Genomic DNA, 22,791 nt, shown 5'->3' with positions numbered 1-22,791 from the left:
TTCTCAGGCTCTGGCTCACTGAGGTTTGAATCCTGGCAACTCCTGAGCTTCTATCTACTTCCCAGCAGTGTGGGGATGTTTTGGGCCAGGCACCTTCCTCCAAGTTTAGCAAGAAGTGGTCAGAGGTAGGTGAAATCAGACTGCCAGTGCCTGAAATCTCCCCCTCCCTTCCAGTGCAAACACTTCTTACCCACTAGGCAGATTCCTCCAATCTCCAAAGAAGGAGAAAAGCATGGGAAATTAAAAATAAATGAACCAAGAGATACACATCCATCAGGAGCCAGGCGTTGTCAGCCCAGGTCCCTGTGCAACTACTTCTTTAATCAAAACCTCACGCAGCTTAAACGCTTGACAGAAGTCTAGAACAGAGATCGTGTTACCCTGAACAGGAGAAGCTGCAACCTTGAAGAATAAAACCACTCTCTGATGGGGTCTATTTTCTTTAAAATCACGCTGAATTACGCCAAGCCCGTTCCTAGCTGTGACATTTGAGGTTTCACCCTGCAGATTCCTGTGAGACACACGGGTGTCTCTCGGGGGTGACCAGAGGTGATGGGAGGAGTGAGGGCGCCAGCTGAAGATGAGCCATTTCTAAATCGGTCCATGACGCCAGACCTAAATTTTTAAGAGGCTCAAATCAAGAAAAGATTGCTGATGGATGCACTCCCCACTTAAAACTCACTTGCGTGGTGATGGACGTCAGACTGCCGGCCTCATGGCTATGCCTGGCTGCTACTGGGAGTGACAGAAACCTTCCAGCTTTCTAGAAAGTCCTCGCCTGCCAAGGCTCAGCCAGCTCCTTAGAGCCTCCTGCACGCAGGTTATCTGCCTCTCTTGGCTTGAAAATGTTTGTCCCCGAGGAGTTTTTATTTAATGCCTTCCTTAGTTACCAAGGGATGAGAAGTTTCTCCCATCGTTCTGCGGCTTTCCAAACACAGATGGGATTTATTGAAGTTCCTGCTGCTCTGGCCTCATTAATGTTTTATGGCACAGCTCCAGAGATGTGCCTGCTCCTTGCTGGGTGCCCCTCTACACCCCCACGGTGGCTCAGGTCTCCTGGCTGCACTGAACATCCTTGGGGAGTTTTAAGTGATTTCATTCCCAAAACAGTTCTGCTGCTTCCTTTTGAGACCTCACCTGCACCCTGCCTCCTGTGGGACCACAGCTCCCAGCAGCTCCTCTCATAACAGACACAGTGGGTGGGAAAGCAGAGACAGCAGAGCAGGAGAGAGGAAAAAAAATATGAGAAAAACTAGAGAATAGTGCAGGAACACATTCAGGCTGTGCCGTGGACAATATACCCTGTCCAGAGACAGACAGGATTTTAACTGGCACAAAGAGGGAAGCAGAAGAGGGAGTGCAAGCCCAGGGTTTGGTGAGGAAATGCAGCAGGTGGTCCTGGAGAGACATTGCTGGTACCCTCCTGCACATGCCTGCAGGGAGGAAGGTGGGAATTACAAGTCCTGAGGCCTTCTGGAAGAGCTTTTCTCCGATGTAGAGAACAGGAGGGAGCACCAGCACAGCTGGAGTCTGCAAATTGCCCCATTTAGGCTCTGGTCATCAGAACTGCTCTTACCCAAAGTACATCCACTGACCTGACAAGCATCACATTTTTCTCCAGAGGCCACACTCCTCCACAGCCTCCAGAGTTCGTGTTTCATCCCCAAACTCTACAGGTTTTGTCCCAGAGAAACACGCCTGGTGCTCCCCAGGACACCTTGCTGTGCTCAAGGCCTTGGGAAGTGCCTCTCCATGATCCAAGCACTGCATGGAGCCCGGGTTTCCCCACCACATATTTATTCAGAGGCACTGCACAGCAAGGACAACCCGGCGCCAAACTTTGGAAGAGGCAGAGCTGGCTGGAGTTCAGCAGAAACAGGGAATTAAGACACTGAACTAAATCAATGCATACCCACCCAATTTCTATCCAAATCAGGAATTTCATGCACAGGAGAGATTTTGACCAGTGTCCCAGGTTAGTTATTGAGCAGAGAGAGCAAAGAGTGCTTGGCACTGTGCAGAATTCCAGTCTTTGCACTGAAGCTCTTGGAAACCCAGAGTAATTCAGATGCAGAAGCAATCTTAGCTGCTGGGAAGGAACTCAAACAGCCAAGGAGAGAGAGAGTCTGTGCAGGGATGTAGGGGAAGAAAGAAGAGCTGCTGGCTGGGTGCAGGGAGGGGACAATGACCACATGGACAAAAGGATGGGGAGGAGGTGAAGGAAGGAGGGCAGGGAAAATCCACGGATAGCCAGGACCACTCTTGCTGAAATGTACCCAACAGTGAGGGCTTGTTTAGGGCTGCAGGACCCACAGATTTCCTGCAAGAGCTTTCCAGCACTGCCTGGTGTGAGCCACACACGGGGACTGCAAACATCAGGGAGATGCTGGGGGGCTTGGGCAGAGCAAGGATAGAGGCACATGGACTGCAGGACCCACCCGGCCCATTCCAGATGGAGAAACACGGAATGCCACGCTCAGAGCTTTCCCCAACACCCAGCTCGGGTTGCTCACTCAAACCCCCTGCTCGTCTGGCTTGGAGTGCCACCTGCTGCCAACGGTGCCGCTCTCCAGTCCCTGCGAGGGGACAACAGCAGCACAGAGCAACAAACTTCCTGCTCTTACACCGGCTTTCCCTGTCCTTTAACAGCAGCCAAACTCCTGATCCAAAAAGCAACGCTATTTCCCAAGCTGCAGGCGTCCCACGAGTTGCAGGCACAGCAGCAGATGTTAATAAAGTACTTTTTTTCTTTGCCTTTCATGCAGTCTCTCGCTGGAGCCAGCCTCTCCCCCCAGAGACCACATCCTGAATCTTCTTGTTCATTGGTTCTTTATGCTAAATGATGACTCTGCAGTCGAAATAATGTGGCATATTCCAGCTCGCATTTCAGACACCGTGAGACTTTTTAATAACGAGTTGCATGAAAAATTAGAGAGGCTGCAACAAAGAGCTCCGACAGAGGTTTCCAAAGTGACTCACAGCAAGCAGAGCCTCCCTTTTCCAAAGCCCAGTGTGAGACAATCTCAAGAGCCCCCGCACTCAGAGAGAGAGGAGTTCTTCCCCTCTGGAAAAATAAGGCGTTTTTAAGGAGAATTCTCCAGGGAGAGAATCCCTGCAGGGAGGTTTGGCGGGCGGATCTGGGAATTGTGGCTGAGATGACATCCCACTCCCAGGAGTGCTCGCGGGGATGTCTCACCCCACACCTCAGCTGTGCTGCAGGGTGGGAGTCACTTCACCCTGCAGCCAATATGCCAACCTATCCTGCTTGGCATATTGGCTCTGGAATGCTCCAGAACGGGGCCAGCAATGGCTCCTGCAGGTTTTGCAAGGAGGCAGCAAACCACAGCAGTAACAGGCACTGGAGGTTTCTCTGTGGCACCCAGAGCCACAGCAAACATCACCCCTGCACAGGTATCCTGCTCCTCCTAGGGCTGGCTTCTTGCCAACCCTGCAGCTCTCTGCCAGGCTTTGCAGCATGATGGAGGAGGGATTTTTTCAGGCCAACTTTTGGCTGAGTGTTTTTGCTTCCTGCCATCCACAAGAACAGCTGCCAACATATTTCAAGGGGAAGCAGCAGGCAACATATCCAGTGCAGCCACCCTGATGGGGATTAATGCCATTCATTCTCAGTCCCAGCAGTGAACAGGGCCTGGCTGCTGGGTGGGACATGTGGCTGAAGGATGGGCTTGATTGCTCTGCTCCCTCTCCCAAGCTCAGCTCCAAATTCCTTCTGTATCCTGAGCTGGCTCCCACCTTCACCTCCTCTGTGACAGCCCTCAGAGTCACCCCCAGCCCCAGGAGTTGCAGCACAGCTCCCAGCTCACCCACTCCTAAGGTTTAATTGAGCACAGTTCCCCCCACCCAGCCCAGCAGACTTCTCAAAAGAGGTTTTTCCTCCCAAAGGAAGCTGGGAAAGGAAGGCTGGGAGTAAAGGAGCAGCTGGCACAAAGGCAGCTCTTACCACATTCCAGAAGAAAGGGTTGAAGGCTATTGAGAGGACAGCCACAATGAAGCCAGTGTCGGTGACATCCACGTAGCCAAAGAGCTGCACCATGGCTGCCACATCCACCTGTGGAAGAAGGGATGGTTACTGCACCTCACCTCAAACCAAACCCACCAAACCCATCTGCCAAGGGTGGATGAACCTTTTACTAGCCCTAAGCAACGTGTTGTTACAGCTTGCAAAGTGCTGTGTCAAGGTGCAAAGCCCAGGAGGAGGAGGGGGGATTCTCCAAGCTGTCCCCCCAAACCTCAGGGGCACTGGGTCCTCTGGGAGCCCCACACTCACAGCGTGCCCAAAAGGATGCAGGATCAGAGGTGACACTGCTGCCCTGAGGATGAGCACCAGTCCTCAGCTGCCAGCTCATCAGTGTTTTAGGAGAGGGAGCACCATTCCACAGCACCTCAGCATGCCTGGGGACACAGGACTGTCCCAGGGATGCTGCTCTGCATGGAATCCCCCAGCAATGAACTGTGGCAGCTTCAAACTCATCTCTCATAAAGTCAGAGTGATGCAAACCCCCTCCACAGCCAGGGGGAATGCATTTGCACTGTAAGGAGCTGTCTTAATGACAACAACAAAAACCCCTTAAAACTCACTGCTCTCCTTTTTAAAACGAGATTTTTCTCAAGACAGTTCCCTGACATTGTCAGAGTTTTTACGTGCAGTAAGCCATGCTGCTTCTCCCTCCACACTCCCTCTCCCTGTGCTGGTATTTGGATGAAAAACAGCCAGTGTCTTTTCTTTTTTTTTTTGGTCAAAACCTTTGAAAACAAAAAACAAAACAGCCCATCCCAAGCCCAGCCCTCACTTGAAACAAAACCAACACGACAACATTGAGATGTGGAAGGTTTTTGCTTCCCCAACACAGCTGTGTTTTCAAAACCTTTGGATGCCAGGGGACAGGCACAGCTCGAAAAGGGACTGGCTCCACCTGCCCCTTAGGGAGGGAGGGAAATTCCCACTGGCTCCTCACAGGCTCTTGGGACGAACCAGAGCCACAGTGTCATCCGTGGAAAGGGGCTGGTAAGCCCAGCACCCCTCCTAGCCCAGACAAAAGGCTGTGGAACAGCTCCTGTGCTGGCCCAGGGCACATCCAGCCTCTCCTGCCCAGCCATGACTGCCCAAGGTGCAAAGTGCAGGAGCAAAGATCACACAGCCCTGGGGAAAGGGGGGATGGAACCTCACTGGGGTCCACAGCTGCCCTCAAACCAGCACTGCCCCAGGCCCTCCAGCTCCTTCATCCCTGGGGACACAGCTGCTGGCAGAGAATGGGAACAGCCCCCATGGCCTGATCCAGACCCATCTCCCCCTATTCCCACCCTGCACAGCCTCTCCTCCCCTCCCCTCACCCCTAGCAGCCCTTCCCCACCAGATTCATCCCTCCAAGCCACAACCCAAGCAGCTGCTGGCACCGGGGCCGAACTGTCTAATCCCGCTTCAATTGCAATCCCGTGGGACCAGGACAGCTTCTTTCCTCTCGTTTTGTACGGTGCTGAGCACAGTGCTAGCACGGGCTGAACAAAAGCTTCTTGACCTACTAACTCCTGGCAGGCACCATCGTTAACATCGCACTCACCTTCTTTTCTCCTGCTCAACAACCAAATTCGCGGCTGCCAGCGGGAGGCAGATTGGCCTGTGCCTGGCGTGTGCTTTTCGGGATAAAAGGGGAGCCCTAATGGGATGAGCTGTCTCTGCGAGCCGCTGGGACAGCCACGTAACAGGCACAGAACATTCAACTTTGCCCCCTCCTCCACGCTGGGGGATCAATGACCGTGGCGAGCGGTGCCCGCTTGATCAAAGCCCCGAAGTCAGGGACGGTGGGAACAGCACGGGCACACGGGGGAGAGCTGTGCGGGCACTTGGTGACAGCTGAGACCCGGACGGGCACACGGGGAGAGCTGTGCGGGCACCCAGGTGACAGCTGAGACCTGGACGGGCGCACGGGGAGAGCTGTGCGGGCACCCAGGTGACAGCTGAGACAGGAACGGGCACAGGGGGAGAGCTGTGCGGGCACCCAGGTGACAGCTGAGACCTGGACGGGCACAGGGGGAGAGCTGTGCGGGCACCCAGGTGACAGCTGAGACCCGGACGGGCACACGGGGAAGAGCTGTGCGGGCACCCAGGTGACACCTGCACGGGCACCTGGTGAGACCTGGACGGGCACACGGGGGATAGTCGTGCAGGCACCTGGGGACAGCAATACAGGCACCGAGATGAGGGCTGCATGGGCACTTGGGTGAGAGCTGTATCGGCACCTGAGTAAGAGTTACATGGACACCTGCATGAGAGCTGCATGGGCACTTCAACAAGAGCTGCGGGGGCAGCCGGGTGAGCCGGTGGCAGCACCCGCGGGCATTCCGCGCCGTGCCAGCGCAGCCCCTGCTTCCAGCTCACACCGGGCTGGGGAGGGCGGTGGGAGCACCTGGGGAACGGGGGACCGAGCACCCCGAGGCCTGCTGCACCTGCGGGCACAACCCGGGGCCGATTCCCAGCGGATCTGCCGAGCCCCGCGGCAGCACCGGCGGGGGATCCATGCCCGGGCTCCCCGCGCTGCCCCGGGCCGGGCCCTCCCCGGGGCCCTCCCGCCCGCGCCCGGCCCGCCCGCCCCGCCGGGAGGAGCCGGGCCTGGAGCCGCGGCGGGCCCGGGGCCTGCGGGCCGGGGCAGCACTGACCTCACGCCGCGGGTGCGTGATGGTGTCGGGCCGCGGCCGGAGTCGGACCGTGCCCGCGGGAGCAGCGGGAGCGGGCGGGACGGACCCCCCGGGAGCTGGGGAGCGGCTGGGAGTGGGACGGCCCTGGTGGGAGAGGGAGCGAGAACCGAGGGGGCACCGCTGCTGCGGGGGCAGAGCTGGCACTGCCTGCCCCCATCTCTCCCCTGCCAGCCCCGGCCAGCTCCCGTGCCTGATCCCTCCCCGTTCCCTTTTGCCCGGAGGAGCTGTGACTGCCCCTTGCCTGGAAGTGTTCCAGGCCAGGCTGGACTGGGCTTGGAGCAACCTGGCCTAGTGCAAGGTTTCCCAGCCCGAGATGATCTTTAAGGTCCCTTCCAACTCCATGATTCTGTGATCCCTGCCCATCCCCTGCCCTGTCCCGGTTCAGTGCTCACAGCAGCGCCAAGAGCTGGGAAATAATTGCAGTGGCTCCCTGGCACAGGAAATTAAACGCCGCTTGACCAATGTTACTCATTCAAGGGCAAAATCTAAAGCCACCAAGTCTAAATGTATTTTAAGGACAATTCATTGCAGCCTTCTCCCTTCAGCCTATGCAGTATATTTTTTTTTACTGTTGTTATTATTACTACTCATGTTATTTTTTTTACTTCAGTCCCCTCTAGGATGTTTCAGGTTGGTGCACTTCATGGGCTGCAGTCCTGGACCTGTCTGGAAAATAGGTTGCTATCATCCCTGCAGACCCCTGGGGGTCTGTGCTTTTGCAGATCCTGCTTTGCAAGGAAATGAATTTTCTTCAAAAAGGAATTTGGTGTAACGAGCTGCAAGTGTCCCTCCCAGAGGTCTCATGGGAGCAGGAAAGGCACAGGATATCCAAGTACTCATGTCCTGGCAGGCACCGAAAGTGTGCATGAGTGATGGCTCACTTGAATCCTTCCCTGGGAGAATGGCATCTCTGGAGGATACACTTCAGCAGACCCCAGGGATCCCAGTTTGGCTCCACGGGAAGCCAGCCTTCCTTAGTTCTGCTGCTCCAAACCCCTTGGAGCACCAGCACATCCCACCGCCAGCCCCGGCACTCGGGGTGCTCACACAGCCCCCAAGGAGCACATTCACGGCATGAGCTGGGCTGCTTGGGGTGAGGCACACGCCGAGGCGCTGTGGGTGGGAGCGGCGTTCCCCATGGATGATCCCCAGCTGCTTCCAGCCTCTTCTCCCCCGCGCTGGATAATTTTGCTGTGCCGAGTGTGTAATTATCGCCTGTGCCATCTCCCGGGCTGGGCCGCGGGAGCAGGTGGGAGGATGTTTGCTCTCAGTCCCACCAGCTGGGTGCTGGGAGCAGCAGGAAGGGCGGTGTGGATGCGGTGAGGGCAGCGATGGTGGCTGGGGTGTGTGAGATGGTAATGCCCCTCTCCAGGAGGAATCAGCAGGGTGAAATCTCCAAAGTGTCCTGGCTGCAAAGGGAAGGTGTCCTGGTGATGGCAGCGGTGCCAGGAAAGGACAAGGGTGTTGTGGCACAGCGGGAGGAGGAATGGGTCTGGCTGAGGGATGGATGGTGAGGAGGTGCAGAGGGATGAAGTGTCTCACTGGCTACTCATTTAGGGTCGGCAGAGCTGGGCTGTCATGGAAATGTCTCTCCTGTCACCCCAGTGAAGGCACGTGCTGCAGAACACAGTGTCCTGCCACCAGCTCAGTTGTGTTTGGGGCAGCAAATCACACTTGAGCCTCCTTGCTGTTTCCACTGCCAAATTCCCTGTCCGTGGAAGTTTTTCCATGTAAGAAGGAAAGAAGATGTTTGTGGCAGTGGGGCCCCTCTGTGCTGGCCTTCGTCCCACCTTGGACACATCCCTGCAGCTGTGAAGGAGACAAAGAGGGCTTTCTGCAAAGGCTGGACTTTATGTGCCCATCCCTCCCCTTCTCCCCATGGCATGCCTTTAATCCAGCTCTCCCTTTCTGAGCACTGAGCTCAGGAAGAGGACATTGCCCTCAGCTTTCCCAAGTCTTTTATCAGCATGAACTCCCTCAGTGCCCCTTGAAATCCCACCACGGTCCCAAGAGACCCCGATGAATATGGAATTGCATCATGGCAAAGGATGCTGGATGTGTGTTAGCAGGACACTGTGGCTTGGCAAGCTGCAGTTTGTTCAGGAGCATTTCAAATTTCAAACACAACCCGGGAAACTGCCCACATGTGGAAATCTAGGGCAGGGAGTGCTGTTGGATGGTTTTCCCTTAGAAATGGGCCATTGATTGGGAAACTGCAGTCCGGTAACTTCAGCACAGAGGGACAGCTCTCCTTGCAAGACCAGGAAAACTTTCAAGGCCAAATGATTGCTTTCCTTGCTGGGAAAATAAAAGACAAGTCTTACTCCCGTTCCTTTTTGTCCATGTCCCTGTGTCATGGTCCTCATATTCAAACCTGCCCTGAAATAAAGCTGATCCCTGTGGGTTTGGCCCTTACAAACCTGCAAGGTCCTGTGCTGATGGGTCATGGAGATCAAGGACAGAGCATTGAAACGTGTGGTGAAGAACAACAAATGATGCTGCAGCACAGAGCCGAAACCTTGGGGAAAAGCAGCAAAACTGCAGCTACTCCTGTGTCCTCCATCAGATAATGTACAGTTACCAGCGGTGTAATGCTGCAATCCAGACCTGCAATCCTAGTGGAAATCCTCTAGTGTTTGTGCTGGAGGTTAGTTCTATTTATTTTCTGATGAATGATTTACTTGAGTAATTGGCACACAGCTCCCCTATTACAGATCATAAAGAATTAATCACGAGATTTTCAATGCTCCCCTATCAATTTTATTAGGCTTGATTGAGCGTAGTGGATTGGGAGCATATGGTATGTGAGGCAGACTCTGCTCCCAGTTACACCCTGGTTATGCTGAGGACTTGCTCAGCTGCTGATCCCTGTAAATCCAGAGAGACAGCTGCTCCTTTCCTCCTTCCCATGCCCCCACTGTTCCTTGAGTTCCCTTAAATACCCAGGGATACAGAGAACAACCAACACCACCTCCACGTACCTAAATTCTCCAAAAGCCTGAGATGCTCCCAAACTGGAAGCCGAGCTGGGTAGAGGATGCTTTGCTTCCAGCTCGTCCATGTGCCAGCAGGAGCCAGAAACTGGAGCCAAAAGCTTGGGAGCTCAAGATCTGCCCCTGCGAAGGGGACGTGTCACGGCGTGGGAGGCTTGTCACTGATGAAAGCTGAGGATGCCTGTGTTGGCGTCAGGGAGTCCTGCCAGCCAGGTTTGCCCACGGGAGATGTTTTCTTGGAAGAATTGGCAAAAAGAAGCCCTAACACCTGCAGGAGCAGGATGACACATCCCTGCCCCGAACCAGCAGCACAGCGTGGTTCCCTGGAGCAGAAACCTTCTTAAAAGCCACATCCCCTGCGTGATTCCCCTCATGCAGAGAACCAGGAAAACCTTCAAAATTTCCATGTGGAAGGCTCACAGTCCTTCCCTTGCTTTGTGCCTGTGGGTGTTGTTACCATGCAGAGTCGTGATTTCAGGGAAGGGGATGGTGCAGGGCCCTGCTCCAGCTTGTGGGCAACGCTCACCTCAGTAAAACTGCTCCCAGTAACACCAGTACCTCAATAGGTATTTGCAGGAGAGAATGGAAACTTTGGAAGTAGATGGAGCTACTTGCATAAGCCCAGTTTATCCTGAGCTAGCTATCCTTGCAAAGCAGCCAGTCTGGCTCAGCTTCAAGCCCCATCCCCATCTGCTGCCTCGAGCAGCTGCATTGAAGGGCACCGAGAAGTTATTGCCAGTAACCATTGGCAGGAGCCAGTGTGGAAACCTCCCTCTGGGAGAGCTGACCTGGGGAGGGAAAATCAGGAATGCAGCAGAGAACAGAGCAGGATCTGGCTGTTACAGCCAGAACATTTTATATGCACACGGTCGTGGTTCAGGAGCAGAGCGAGCTGGACTTTGCACAAGGGTCTTGCCCAGCTTCAGTGTGCCCAGTTGATAGGACTGCCCCTTTCTGCCCTGACCCTGCTGCCTGCACCTGAACCAGCTCTCCAAGGCTTTGTTGTGTCCATGCTTCTGGGTGAACATCCCTCACAAACCCCCCAGGCTCTGGGAATTCCACGCTGACTCCAGGTGAACCTTGTCTTGAAGCTGGCTCTCACCCGGGTGCTCTGCCCTGGCACAGCCACAGCTCGCACTGCTTCGAGCCAGGGCATCGTGCCCTTGTCACACTTCAGTGGAAGAGGCACACACAGAGGCATAAAGGTGCATTTTTCCAGCCTCAGCATTCCCAGGGAGCTCCAGTGCCCCTCAGAGCCTCACATGTGATGGGCACAGTGGGATGGAGCAGGCTCCCTCCAGAGGAAGCCATCCTGTCAGAGGAGCTTCCAACACCTGCGCTCTGAGCCTGGTGGAGATAACATTTAGGGGAGGATTCTCAGAGCTCCCCTGCTCCCCCAGGCCGCGTTCATCACCAGCATGTCTCTAATGAAGCGGAGGCTTTGCTTTCTGGGATCAATGAATCCACCGATCGTGACCTGTCTGCTAAGTGGGAAATCAGGTCTCTCCCTCCCCAAACTCGTCTGAGCTGGGCTCAAACAGCAGGTTCTGTCCCCAGGGTGACTCTGTGTCGCTTAATTGCAAACCCTGAGTCTGATTAGAGAGCAGCAGCCAGGGTGTGCAGAGCTACCACGGAGCAGCGGCTGCTTCCCCAGCCGGGGAGGTGGCTGCAAACAAGGAGGACATTTTGAGGCTCCAGGTGGGTGGAAATGACCCAGATTTCCCTTTTCCAAAAGGTCCTGACTCTGCACAGCTGGTTGGAGGGTTTACTGCCAATCTGCTCTCCCCCAAAGCCCTAAATCCCTCCAAAGCACTTTTCATGGGGACAGATGCTTTAAGAGAAGCTGAGGCTCCCCAAAGCAGAAGGCAGCTGAAAAGGTCACTGCTACCATGTTCCCTGGCCACAGGCACGTCCCATGGCAGACGTGGGAGCAACCCCCATTGCCCCTGAGTCCATCCAAAAAAGCTGAACAGCTTTCCCTAAAGCTTTCTGCCCCTACACACCACCCTGTGCACCCCCAGCACCTTTTCCTGTAAGGTGCAAAGGGCTGAACCAGCCTCTGAAATAATTCCCTGCACATCAGCAGCCCAGGGGTGAGGGGCATTGCTCCAGACACATCTAATTAGGGTGTCCCCATTTAGCTGAGCCACCCAGATGCCCAGCATCAGGGAGGGGTGGGATGGATCCATCGTGTGGAGGGGGCTGAGTCACAGCACCAAGCATTCCCTCTGTGGCCATCTCTCATCCCTCGCTCTGCTGGTGCCTGGCTTTTCCCAGGCAATCAGCACTGCTCTCAAAAGTGAGCCCCAGGAGGGCTGTGGGGAGAAAAAGCTCTCATTGAGGACTTGGCAGGGGAAAAAAGCCTGGAAGTGGAGGCTGCTTCGTGCCAGGTGTGATGGCCCCTACAGCAAGTGCCACAGAGAGCTGGGCTCAGAGCCTTTTCAGAGCATCAGCCTTTCCCTGAGTGGTCTCCAAAAGCTGTGGGGATGTGCTCTGCCTCCAGGCTGAACCCACGTGGAAGACTCCTGGGGAAGGGCTGACTGCAAGGCAGGGACACAAACATATGCTTGTGGGGGCCAGGGAAGAGGCTCCACGGGAACACACAGGTCTATCCTGAGGAACCACAGAGCCAGCTATAAATACCTCCTCAGAGCATCACTCCCCCTCCTCTTTGATGTTTTCCTGTTATTTACTTCAAACCCACTCCTGCTGCTGTTATTTTTATCTTATCTCTGCTTTCCCCCCTGCTTTTGTGTCTGTTTACGAGCTGCATCACAGAAGGGTTTCAAAAGGAAGATGGAAAGATGGTCAGGGACCCTGGGAAGAAGGTCAGGGACCCCAGACAGAAGGTTGGGGACCCTGGAAAGAAGGTTGGGGACCTCAGGGGGGCAGAGGCTCTCCTGCTGCCAGCACGCTGCTCTCCAGCAGGACACGATGGGAAATGCAGAATGTCCCTATGGGACTGCTGTGGTGGGTGACCCAAACTACTCCCCACTGTGGGGAAGGGGCAAATGGAGCCTCCTGCTGCTCTCCAGCAACCCACATCTGTCAAGTTTGCAGGAAATTGGTCTCCCTGTGATGCCAAACCCCTGCCAGAGCCAGAGGAATCCAGGCAAGTGGCTCAGAAATTAATGAAAGTGGAGGCCCTGTGAGTAGTCAGACACAGATGAGCTTAATTCCCTTAAACAAATTAAAAATACATCACTCCTCACCAGTGTGAGCCTGGAGCCACAGCAGCAGGAGGGGAGTGTGAGCTGTGAGTGCCTTGGCCCTTGGACAGCCCCAAACTGGGTAACCAGGATTGCTGCCATGATCCTCCCATAGGCAGACTGGGAGCTGGGTGCCATTGCTGGGTCATGATTCAACTCATTTCAACAAAGAGAAACTGCTGGAGCCAACTGTATGCTTCCCTTCCTTCAGTTTTTCAGCCCAAACTGATCTTTGATTGTATAAAATGGCACAAAGCAGAAGTTCTGGGGATTCCCCACCCAAGCCAAAGCAGACTGTTTACCTTGTTTCAGGTTTAAGATGTTTAATCCCTTTAGTGCTAAGGAAAGATGCTGTCCCCACTCCTTCCTTCAAGCATCTCCCCTTCCCACACCCACCTGGAAGCACATTCCCAGACATTCCCTTTGCCAGGGTGCCTTCCTGTAGCATCACCCACTTGCCAAGAACTGGGGTATTTTTGCAGATTCCCATAAAAAAGGGCAGCAGCTGGGGTGTGGGTCGGTGCCCAGGCAGGGGGGTGGGGGCTCCCTGCCAGCCCTGCCCACTGGGATGGATGTTTCCTGCTGTGGTTTGTTTCTGCTGGTGGAGAGCCCCTGGGACCCTGTTTGGACATCAGCTAGCAGGGAGAAATGGAACCCAAAGGTCAGGGAAGGAAGGGGGAGAGGCTGGAGTGAAGCTGGGAGCATGGGGTGGCCCCAGCACCCACTGGCCACAGCCCTAGAGCAGAGTGTGGGGTGTGGGAGGAGGAAAGCCCAGCTGGAAGTGTGGCTGGAGCAGGAATGAGGAGGCTTTACCAGCAGATGGGTTTAGTGGGGGCTGCCATGAATTCTTCAATGTGGGCAAAACTTAAAATCCCAGCAGGCTGCTCCTCTGCAAGGTCTGCTCCTGCCCAGACGGGCAGGCATCCAGGGCAGCCTCCAGGACTGCAGGGGAGGCCGTGGCTGTCCCTGTGGGGTCTGTGAGCTGGTGAGGATGGAAACCACAGCCAGGGGCTGCCGTGGATCCGAGCCAGGGCACGGGACCCTCCCCTGCTCCAGGAACACTCCAGGGGAAAGCAGCTGGGCTGGGGAAGTCCTGAGTCACTCTGCAGATGGGCTGCCCCTGTACCCCCAGAGACCCTACTGCTGGCACTGGCCCTGCTATTCAGCTGCCTCTCCTCATGCCTTGGAGCTGGACCGTGCCTGGCTTCGCTCTGGGATCAGTGCTGGGCTGAAAACAAATCTTGGCTGCTTGGAGAGTGACCGTGTCCCAGAGCTGGTAGGGGCATGCAGGACAGCCCTGACTGGGGAGAGAAATTCCATCCATCCCCTTGTGCTCTCCTAAAAGCCAGGCCTGGCAGTGTGCTCTCCCAAGTGGGTTCTCAGTGGGATGGGTGCTCCCCTGGCCTCTGGGGACACACACAGCATCCTTCAGTGCAGGACCTAAGAGTGCAGTGGGTGCAGGGATGGGGTTTGGGGCTGCAGCAGCTGTCAAGGTGCATCTTGGGGTTCCATGATCAGCCCTAAACCTGTCCCTGCTGAGTTCTGGTGCAGGGAAGCTGCCTGCAATCCATCACCTCTCGTGGAGAGGAAAATAGGCTTGGGGGCATGCAGTATGGGTCCAGGGCACGCTCTCTCTGCTTGGCTAAAATGACACTAATTAAGCCCCTTGCAGTGTGTAAAAGCTATTCCTACAGGGCAGACAATTAACCTTGAAACTTGGCTTTTAGTGCTTGGAGGGGAGCGAATTTTTCATCCTGTTATTTCCCCGTGCTATTAAGCTAATCCTGGAGACCGTGAGGGAGAAGCCGTGTGACACGTCTGCAGCTCCCAGCCTTGCCAGGAGCACAGTGTGTGGCCAGCAGCCTCCTCCTCCATCCCTCCATCCTCTCTTATTTTCTCCCATGGTCTCCAGCAGGATCATCAGCACTGGGGAATGCCAGGAGCCAGGGATGTGACCATAGCACATGGCAAGGCTGTGGCATTACATGGTTATTATGGTCAGGAGTAAATCCAGCCTCCTGTGAGTGTGCTAGACACAGAGCCAGCCCAGCCTTGACTTTTCAGGGAGTTCCCTGGGAGGGACAGCGTGTCCCCAGCCCTCCAAGGCTGTGGCTGCTGGCTTGGCATTTCCTTGGCCCAAGCTTTGTGTGAGAAGTTTTGTTTTCCTGGAGGAGAAAGGGAAGGATGAGAGAGGTGGAGAAAGTGGGAAGATTTCCTCTGTGAAGGTCAAACCCTGCTGTGGGGCTGGGGGTGTCCCTGGTGTGCCCTGTGTCCTCCCCAGAGTTCACAGTTCCTCTCCCCCAAGCTCCCCTCTCGTCCCCCAAACACACACAGTCACAGTGCTGAGCCTGGGGACACTGGGGACAGGAGCTGGTGGCTTGGTCTGATCCTGCCCTCAGCAGAAAGGAGGGAAAAGGGAGGATGGAAAACCCACAAAACCCCCTCCACGGGCTGCCACACAAGCACCAGCACACACAACATATTTAAGCACTAAAAACCAGTCTTGGGGTATTTCTTACAACAAGCTACAAAAAAGAACTGAAATGTTAAAAAATCCCTCAGGAAGAGAGCACTGGGAGGGTCCTGTGAGGTGAATAGTGGTGGGAACTGGGGGGTCTGTGGGTTTCCCCACTCCAGGAGTAAGGATGGAGCATCCTTGCTGCCAAGAAGCAAGGGAAGGTGTGGAAGATGCACTGCTCCTGGCAGCAACGGTGCCACGAGTGCATAAACCAGCCCTTGGGTGCCCAGAAAACATGGGAGAGGCATCCTTCAGAAAGGTTTTCCCTGTTTTCAGCAACCCCTTTCCCACTGGTGGGACCTGCAGACCCTCACACCAAGCTGAGCATTGGCTGCTCCGAGCCTCACCCCAAAAGAGCAGCAAACCTCCCACCTGAGCACTCCCCTGAGAGCTTTTTCCAGCTCTAATTGGCCTTTCCATGGCAGCAGGGGAGGCTGCAGCACCCCTCTAGGAGCAATTTTCCATGTGGGAGCTGTTTTTCTGCAATGGCCTGGTTTTAAACTGCTTTCCTGTTTTTTTCTTGAGGGGGTGGTGCATTATGGAGGCTGGATAAAGCGACGGAAGGGAGAGCTGTGCCATAAAAGCCAGGCTGCTGCTAAAGCTGGTGAAAAAAATGATGCTGCAAAGTGCCTTTGCAGTTGTTTAGTCATGTGTTAGCCTGGCTGAGGGGTGATTTGTGTGGCCAAGCACCAGCTGCAGAACATCATGTAGGGCAAAATGCCCTGAGTGTGTGCGGAGACCAGAGGAAGGATCAGGAAAGGAGCATGAGAGAGTACTGAGAGATTTTTTTTTTTTTCTAGGTGATGTTTTTGGCTTGTGTCTCATTCTCCCTTTTACAAAATAACCCTCATCTTCTCCAGGGCTCCCATGGAGGTAAATTCAGCTCCTGCTGCCTCACAGCTTTTCTCTCCCCAAGAACCCTGGCCGTGGAAGTCACTTTTCCTGCTGCCCTGTTGTTTCTCACATTAGCTTTAATAAAAAAAAAAAAAGAATAGGTGCCCGGGGTAGCAGATGGGACTGGTTTCTCCTGCCTGCTGTAAATCACAGAGGAGGTTTCACCTTCCTGGGATGAAGCTCTGGGAGCACTGATCCTGCTGGAATCAGCCACAGGAACGACAGCACAGCTGGCTGCCAGTGCTACCACTGCAGGAGGAGAAGAGAAACCAACCTCCTCACCTCTCCTGCAGAAGTGGCCAGGTCCTAATGGGATTTCTAAATCACCACTGAGCTTCGGAGCGTCCTTCTGCTGGCATAAATCAGCCTGGCTGGAATGGCCAGAGCTGTGCTGATTTACACCAGGGAGCCGTGGGGGGAGAGGCTGGAGGGTTCATCCGAGTGTCCCTGTCCTCTGAGCAGTGGCAGGAGGCCACAAATCATCTGGGGGCCATGGAAATAACTCAGCAGCCTGAGACTGGGTGTGGGGGTGAGGTATGTGAGCCCAAAGGGTTTTCAAGGTGGATGTGGGAATGAATTTTAAAATTAGAATAGAATAGAATAGAATAGAATAGAATAGAATAGAATAGAATAGAATAGAATAGAAGTGTTTCAGCTGAAAAGGACCTACAGTGATCCTCTGGTCCCACTGCCTGACCACTTCAGGGCTGACCAAAAGCTAAAGCATGTTATTAAAGGCATTTTCCAAATGCTTCTTGGGCAGGCTTGGGACATTGAAGGAAGGAAGCCTGTTCCAGGGTTTGACCGTTCCCTCCAGAAAGAAAGAATTTCAAATATCCAGTCTAACACCCCCTACAATACAACTTTTCACCGTTCACAAGTTGGACTTGATGATCTTGGAGGACTTTTCCAACCTTAATGATTCTGTGTTTCATTCCCACACATCCCATCGCTTGATCCCAGGGAGAAGAGCAACGCTTGCAGACCTCCCAGGCCTGCTGGAGGCTGGGTTTCTGCAGGATTTCGGGGTGTTTTAGCACATATCTCGTTGATGTAGCAGGAGAAGGAGCCCTCTGGGCAGGGCAGGCTCAGCCCAGGGCTGTTCTTGGGGCGGGTGGTTCCGAGCGGCCGCTTGCTCCAGAGCTGCAAGGGATAAATGTGGAGTGGAACGCGTGCCAGCCCACCCAGCTGTGATAAACCCGGCGTGAGCGCTGGGCTGGGACAAAGCAGCGGCACCGAGGGGCTCACATGTGAGCCGGGATTTATCGGGATTCACAGCTCCGGGCAGCGGGGCTGGGTGGGACCGGGAGCTGCCAGGAGCCACCACATCCTTGGCTGAGCATAGTCTGTACCTGCCCCCAGCCCGGGGAAAAAAAGCTGGATGGGATCTGTGTGCTGCCAGGAGCCACCGAGTCCTTGGCTGAGCGTCAGGTGTACCTGTCCCCAGCCCCAGGGAAAAAAGCTGGATGGGATCTGTGTGCTGCCAGGAGCCACCACATCCTTGGCTGAGCATCGGCCATACCTGCCCCCAGCCCCAGGGAAAAAAGCTGGATGGGATTTGTGTGCTGCCAGGAGCCACCGAGTCCTTGGCTGAGCATGGTGTACCTGTCCTCAGCCCCGGGGGAAAAAAAGCACCTGCAGCCTTGCAGGTGGCATGTGCCCCTGTTGAGGTGCACGTAAATTACAGCCTGCTGGGTCCCACTGAAAACAAGGCTGAGTTAGATTAGATATAAGGGAGATATTTTTTACAGTGAGGGTGGTAGAATAACTGCAATAGAACACTGGCACAGGCTGCCCAGAGAATCTGTAGATGCCCCATCCATGGAAATATCCATGCTCAGGTTGGATGGGGCCCAGAGCAAGTTTATCTATTTAGAGATGTCTCTGCTTATTGTAGGGGCAGGACTACATGACCTTTTAAAGGTCCTTTCCAACCTAAACCAGCCTGGAATTCTATTTTATGAAGTCCATGCAGGATTGTACTGCCTGCACGTGCTGGGGTGGGCAGGGGCTGGGGAGATCCCCACCTCACACACAGCATTTGGTGCCCTGATGGTGCAGGACGGGCTGAGGGACCAGCTCAGTGTGGGAGCGAGGGTTCCTGCTCTGCACTGGGATAGCTTGGCAAACTGGGTGCAATTCCCAAGGTTAAAATTTGTCACCGTGCCAAGGACAATGCCCGGGAGGGAGCAGGGGCTGCCCTGTGTCATGCTGCCTGTCTCTTTGATCTCCCACGCTGGTTTGAACTGCTGCCTTCCCCCAAAACACCCAGAATGGTCATTTGACCTATTTTTATTTTACTTTCCTGCCATCCTGCGCTGCAGAAAACCCAGAGCAGCCTTTCCCTGAAGTGTCAGCACTTTATCCAGCACAAGTCCCAACGTGCTTCCCTAATCACAGACACACTGACATGCACACAAGCAGGATTCAGCTCCCAGGACTCATTTCTATCCCTGTGCTTCTTGATAGCACTGCAAATCCTCACGGTGGGTTCTGGGGTCATGGCAATACCTGCAGCAGAAATACCTCCTTGCCTTAAGCAGCACGTTTTTATCCCAAGACAGTGTTTGTTTAGTGGATTGTGAGTCTAATTCAGCATATGGTACCAACAGCTGCCAGCCCCGAGCCTTATCTCCCTCCTAGCAGGCAGCACTGACCCGATGCGACCCCGTGCAGGGCACCCAGGGCTGGGGGTGAGGGTGTCCCCTGGCACAACCCTCAGTGTGCTGGGCACCAGGCAGCTCTTGGCCAGGTTGGGAGTCCTGGGAGCCAGTCCTGTACCCTCCCCAAGGGTGCTGAAGCCCCCTGTGAAGATGCTGAAGCCCCCTGTGAAGATCCTGAAGCCCCCTCTGAAGATGCTGAAACCCCTCTGAAGATGCTGAAACCCCTCTGAAGATGCTGGATCCCCCCCGAGGATGCCGAAGCGCCCTCTCAGGACGCTGCTGCCCAGACTGTGCTGCCCGGGCGCTGCCAGGGGCTGCCCCAAAGCCGGGCAGAGGCTGCCACTTAGTGTTGGAAGGGAGCACGGCTGCTGCAGGGAGCTGGCAGAGCGCCGCGGCTGGGGACAGGCCACTCCTGTGCTCCTTGGAAGGTCCCCAGGCTCCTGCTCAGCCCCCGGGCTGCCTGAGCATCCCTGGGTGAGGGTGGTCCCATCTAACCACGGCTCTGCTGATAATTGCTGATGGGGCTGATGGGGCTCGTGCTCATGCAGGCCCTGTTTGTCCCCTTGGGGTGCTGGCAGAGGTCACCCCCCAGCCCTGCACCCCCAGACAGCTGAGCTGGTCCTCACCCCTGCCCAGGCACTGCCCAAATCAGCCCCATCACAATGCCCAACACAAATCACAGAATGGTTTGGGTTGGAAGGGACCTTCAAGTCCACCCATTTTCACCCCCCTTCTACTATCTCAGGTTGCTCCAAACCCTGTCCAGCCTGGCCTTGGAAGCTTCCAGGGATGGGGCAGTCACAGTTTCTGCTCACCTTGTGCTCTAAGGTCTCCCTGGCGCCTTCTGCTCCAGCTGCTCTCCTGGATGTGTTACTATTTAAACAATATTACTTAGAGACCTTTTTCCTAGAGAATGTGGCACCAAGGCATCCAGGGGAGGTAGGATCCTGCTGCTGTCCTTGGCAAGCTCTCCTCTGCCTCAGTTTCCCTTGACTTTACAGTGGTTCAATGAGAAGCCCTTCAACGATCTCCTGGGGTGTCCTGAGTACCTGAGCCCCTTGGCCATCTGGGGAAACTGAGGCAGGGCACAGCCAAGGAGGGCTGGGTGGTCCTGAGCAGCTCCCCCCACCCCAACCCTTCTGGCTGCTGTCATCTCCTGCTCCTTCCCCTCATTCCAGCCTGACTCCCCGGAGACGGCGGCGGCGGAGCGTCCTTCCTGGTGATGTTCTATTAGCTTAATAGCATTTTTCCACTCCATTTGAGAGGGGAATTTACAATGATCTGCGATTAGGACTGCCTCAGGAATGTCTCTGATTAGCACCATCCGCTCCCTGGCCACTTGGGCTCACCCTCCCCACCCCAGATCCAAGGGCTGCGGGTGCCAGCTGACCCCTGGCCACTCATCACCCCACAGAGCCACAGCTTCTCTGGGCACCCTGTGCCAGAGCCTCACACCCTCACAGGGCAGAATTCCTTCCCAATAGCCCATCCATGCCCTTTGTCAGTGGGAAGCCATTCCCCCTTGTCCTGTCACCCCAGGCCCTTGTCCAAAGTCCCTCTCCTCTTTTTGAGCCCCTTCAGCCCCCTGCTTTAGGAGGGGGCTCTGAGGTCTCCCTGGAGGCTTCTCTTCTCCAGGCTGGACACCCCTCAGCTCTCTCACCCTGTCTCCAGAGCAGAGATGCTCCAGCCCTTGGCCTCCTCTGGACTTGCTCCAGCAGCTCCACATCCTTCTGCTGTTGGAGACCTCAGAGCAGGAGGCAGCTCTGCAGGTGGGGGTCCCACCTGAACACAGCAGAGGGGGTGAATCCCCTCCCTTGACCTGCTGGCCACACTGCTGCTCCTCAGGACACAGATGGCACACAGGAACAGACCCTGCCATCCCTCTCACGGCCCTGCTTGCTGGGCAAGTCCAGCAGGCAGCCCCCCAGGGGGGCAAGCAGCCCCTCGCTGCCCCTCGCCCATCCCTGGCAGCCACTGCCCTCCGGAGCACCGGGGGCTGCTGAGCCCCGGCCCCTCCTCACCCTGAGCTGCCACTGCTCTTCCCTCCCCTCTGCCACAGCCGGTGCTGGGATCACTAACCAATTAGTGTGGCCTGCTCATTAAAGCTCATTATCTGCCAGTGTGAACTTGGATGGGATTGTGAGGCTTGGCGGGGGATCAAAATCTTCCCTTTTTTCCCGATTGCATCCCGCTCGGCCCCCACGCTCCGGGAGCAGCCCCGCGGCTGCACCAGAAGGTTGGGGGATACAGTGCTGCCTTTTAGAGGGGAAAATAAAGTGCCCAACAAATTAAGTCGAGTCCTCCACACAGCAGAGAGCGGGTGCTGCTCCACACGGATGCTGTGATGGAGCGGGATGATGCCTGGGTCGCTGTTTTCCATGGATTTCCAGGAATCTGGGGATGCACGGGGGGGGGCGGGGGGGATGGCAGGACTTTTTGTCCATTGTGGGATAATGAGCTCAGCCCGGCTCCAGGATACAGAGCTGGCAGTGATGGGAAATATCAGCTGCCAACCGCAGAAATTAGGTTTCTTCTCCATTGCTGGGAGGGGCTGGTCACAGAGGTGTCTTGGCTATTTCCCAGTTTGAAGTGCAAGGATAGAGAGGAAAACACAAGGCTCTGACAAAACCAGTCTTGCCCCACTGCCTCGGTGGGTGTTTTGAGTTAAACAGAAAACACAACAGATTTTATGGCTTGGATGTTATCACCCCCACTCATGGAGGGAGATTTCACTTCCTGGCTGTGATCTGAGCTGGAGGGCAGAACCCTGCAACCCCATCCTGCCCCGTTGCACCCCGAGCTGTCTGTGTGGGACTGGCTCTGCTGCCACCACACACCCCAGCTCTGGGACACTGCCTGGGGGTGACATGGACCCAGATCCTTGGGCAGGGGTGGGAATGTTGCTTTGCAGCCACAGGGGCTGGTCCTGGGCATCCTGCAGCTACAAGGCAAACAAGCCAAAGTCTTTCTGTGCTGGGAAAATCAATCCCAAATGCAGCCTGGTTTCATAAGAACCAGGAGCATGGGAGTGGGAGCTGTGTCTTTCCAGTGCCTCCTTCCCCTCTTTCCCAAAGCTGTCCTTCCCCAGGGACACACCAGGTCTGGCTTTCATTAGCGAATGAGCCTGTTTTGGTGAATGGCTCTTGTCAATATTGATTAAATTCCATCTTCCCATGTGCAGACAAATCCTCTCTCAGTCCCTTCAGCGCAACCATCCTAAAATAACTCAGTAACAAGGCACGGTTTAACCCTTCCCTTCTCCAAAAAAAACCAAACCCTAAGGTGAAATCACCCACTGGGCTGCTCCTTTGTTCATCTCCCGCATGGAGCCACCCAGTAACAAGACAAAAATCCACCAGCCAGTGGAAAGCAGCTGGTCTAAGTTCAAGCCAAAGAGCCTCAGCTTGTGTGAGCCAGGGCTTTAGCACAGGCCAAGCTGGGAAGGCTGCGCCTACATCATTAACAAAATCCCCAGCAAATGCTCCCCGTGGCATCCAACCAGCTCTCCAGGGCTGCAAATTGTGCCCAGGAGCGTATTCTTCCTCAGCTCCTCCTTGCCAGGGTGCCTTTCACTGCAGACATCCCTCTGCCTGCATCCCACGCTGCCCTGGATTAACCGCCTCTTTTATTGCTGCCAATTACTGGCAGCAAAGCTGCCTCGGGGATGGAGGATGTGAGATGGGTTACACCTTCCTGGCCTTAATGACGTGAGGATTTGCAGGCTGGAGCAGCAACCTCGGCTCCCCACGGAGCAGGGGATCAGCACACAGACCCCCGCAGTGCTTCCCTGCATGTCCTCT

The 22,791-nt window shown here is 55.3% G+C and overlaps 1 protein-coding gene across 2 annotated transcripts in view; it reads right to left on the bottom strand.

The window, feature by feature from the left end:
- Positions 1 to 6,928, bottom strand: part of PEMT (phosphatidylethanolamine N-methyltransferase) — a 42,849-nt gene extending 35,921 nt beyond the window's left edge. The window contains exons 1-2 of one of the 2 annotated variants that reach the window (XM_039732335.1): positions 6,676 to 6,928; positions 3,962 to 4,069 (exon numbers count right to left, since the gene is read on the bottom strand). In XM_039732335.1, coding sequence (XP_039588269.1) covers positions 3,962 to 4,054 — 93 coding nt within the window. In that variant the 5' untranslated portion in view covers positions 4,055 to 4,069; positions 6,676 to 6,928. Of the gene's footprint in view, positions 1 to 3,961; positions 4,070 to 5,579; positions 5,736 to 6,675 lie in introns of those variants that run through there. The other variant, XM_039732334.1, reaches the window with a different exon arrangement.
- Positions 6,929 to 22,791: the final 15,863 nt, after the last annotated feature.

Source organism: Passer montanus, unplaced genomic scaffold (genome assembly GCF_014805655.1).
Source record: "Passer montanus isolate IOZ18808 unplaced genomic scaffold, ASM1480565v1 scaffold8, whole genome shotgun sequence".
Taxonomy (NCBI): Eukaryota; Metazoa; Chordata; class Aves; order Passeriformes; family Passeridae; genus Passer; species Passer montanus.
The sequence above is the reverse complement of the archived record's forward strand: the minus strand, read 5'-3'. Positions and strand labels throughout refer to the sequence as shown.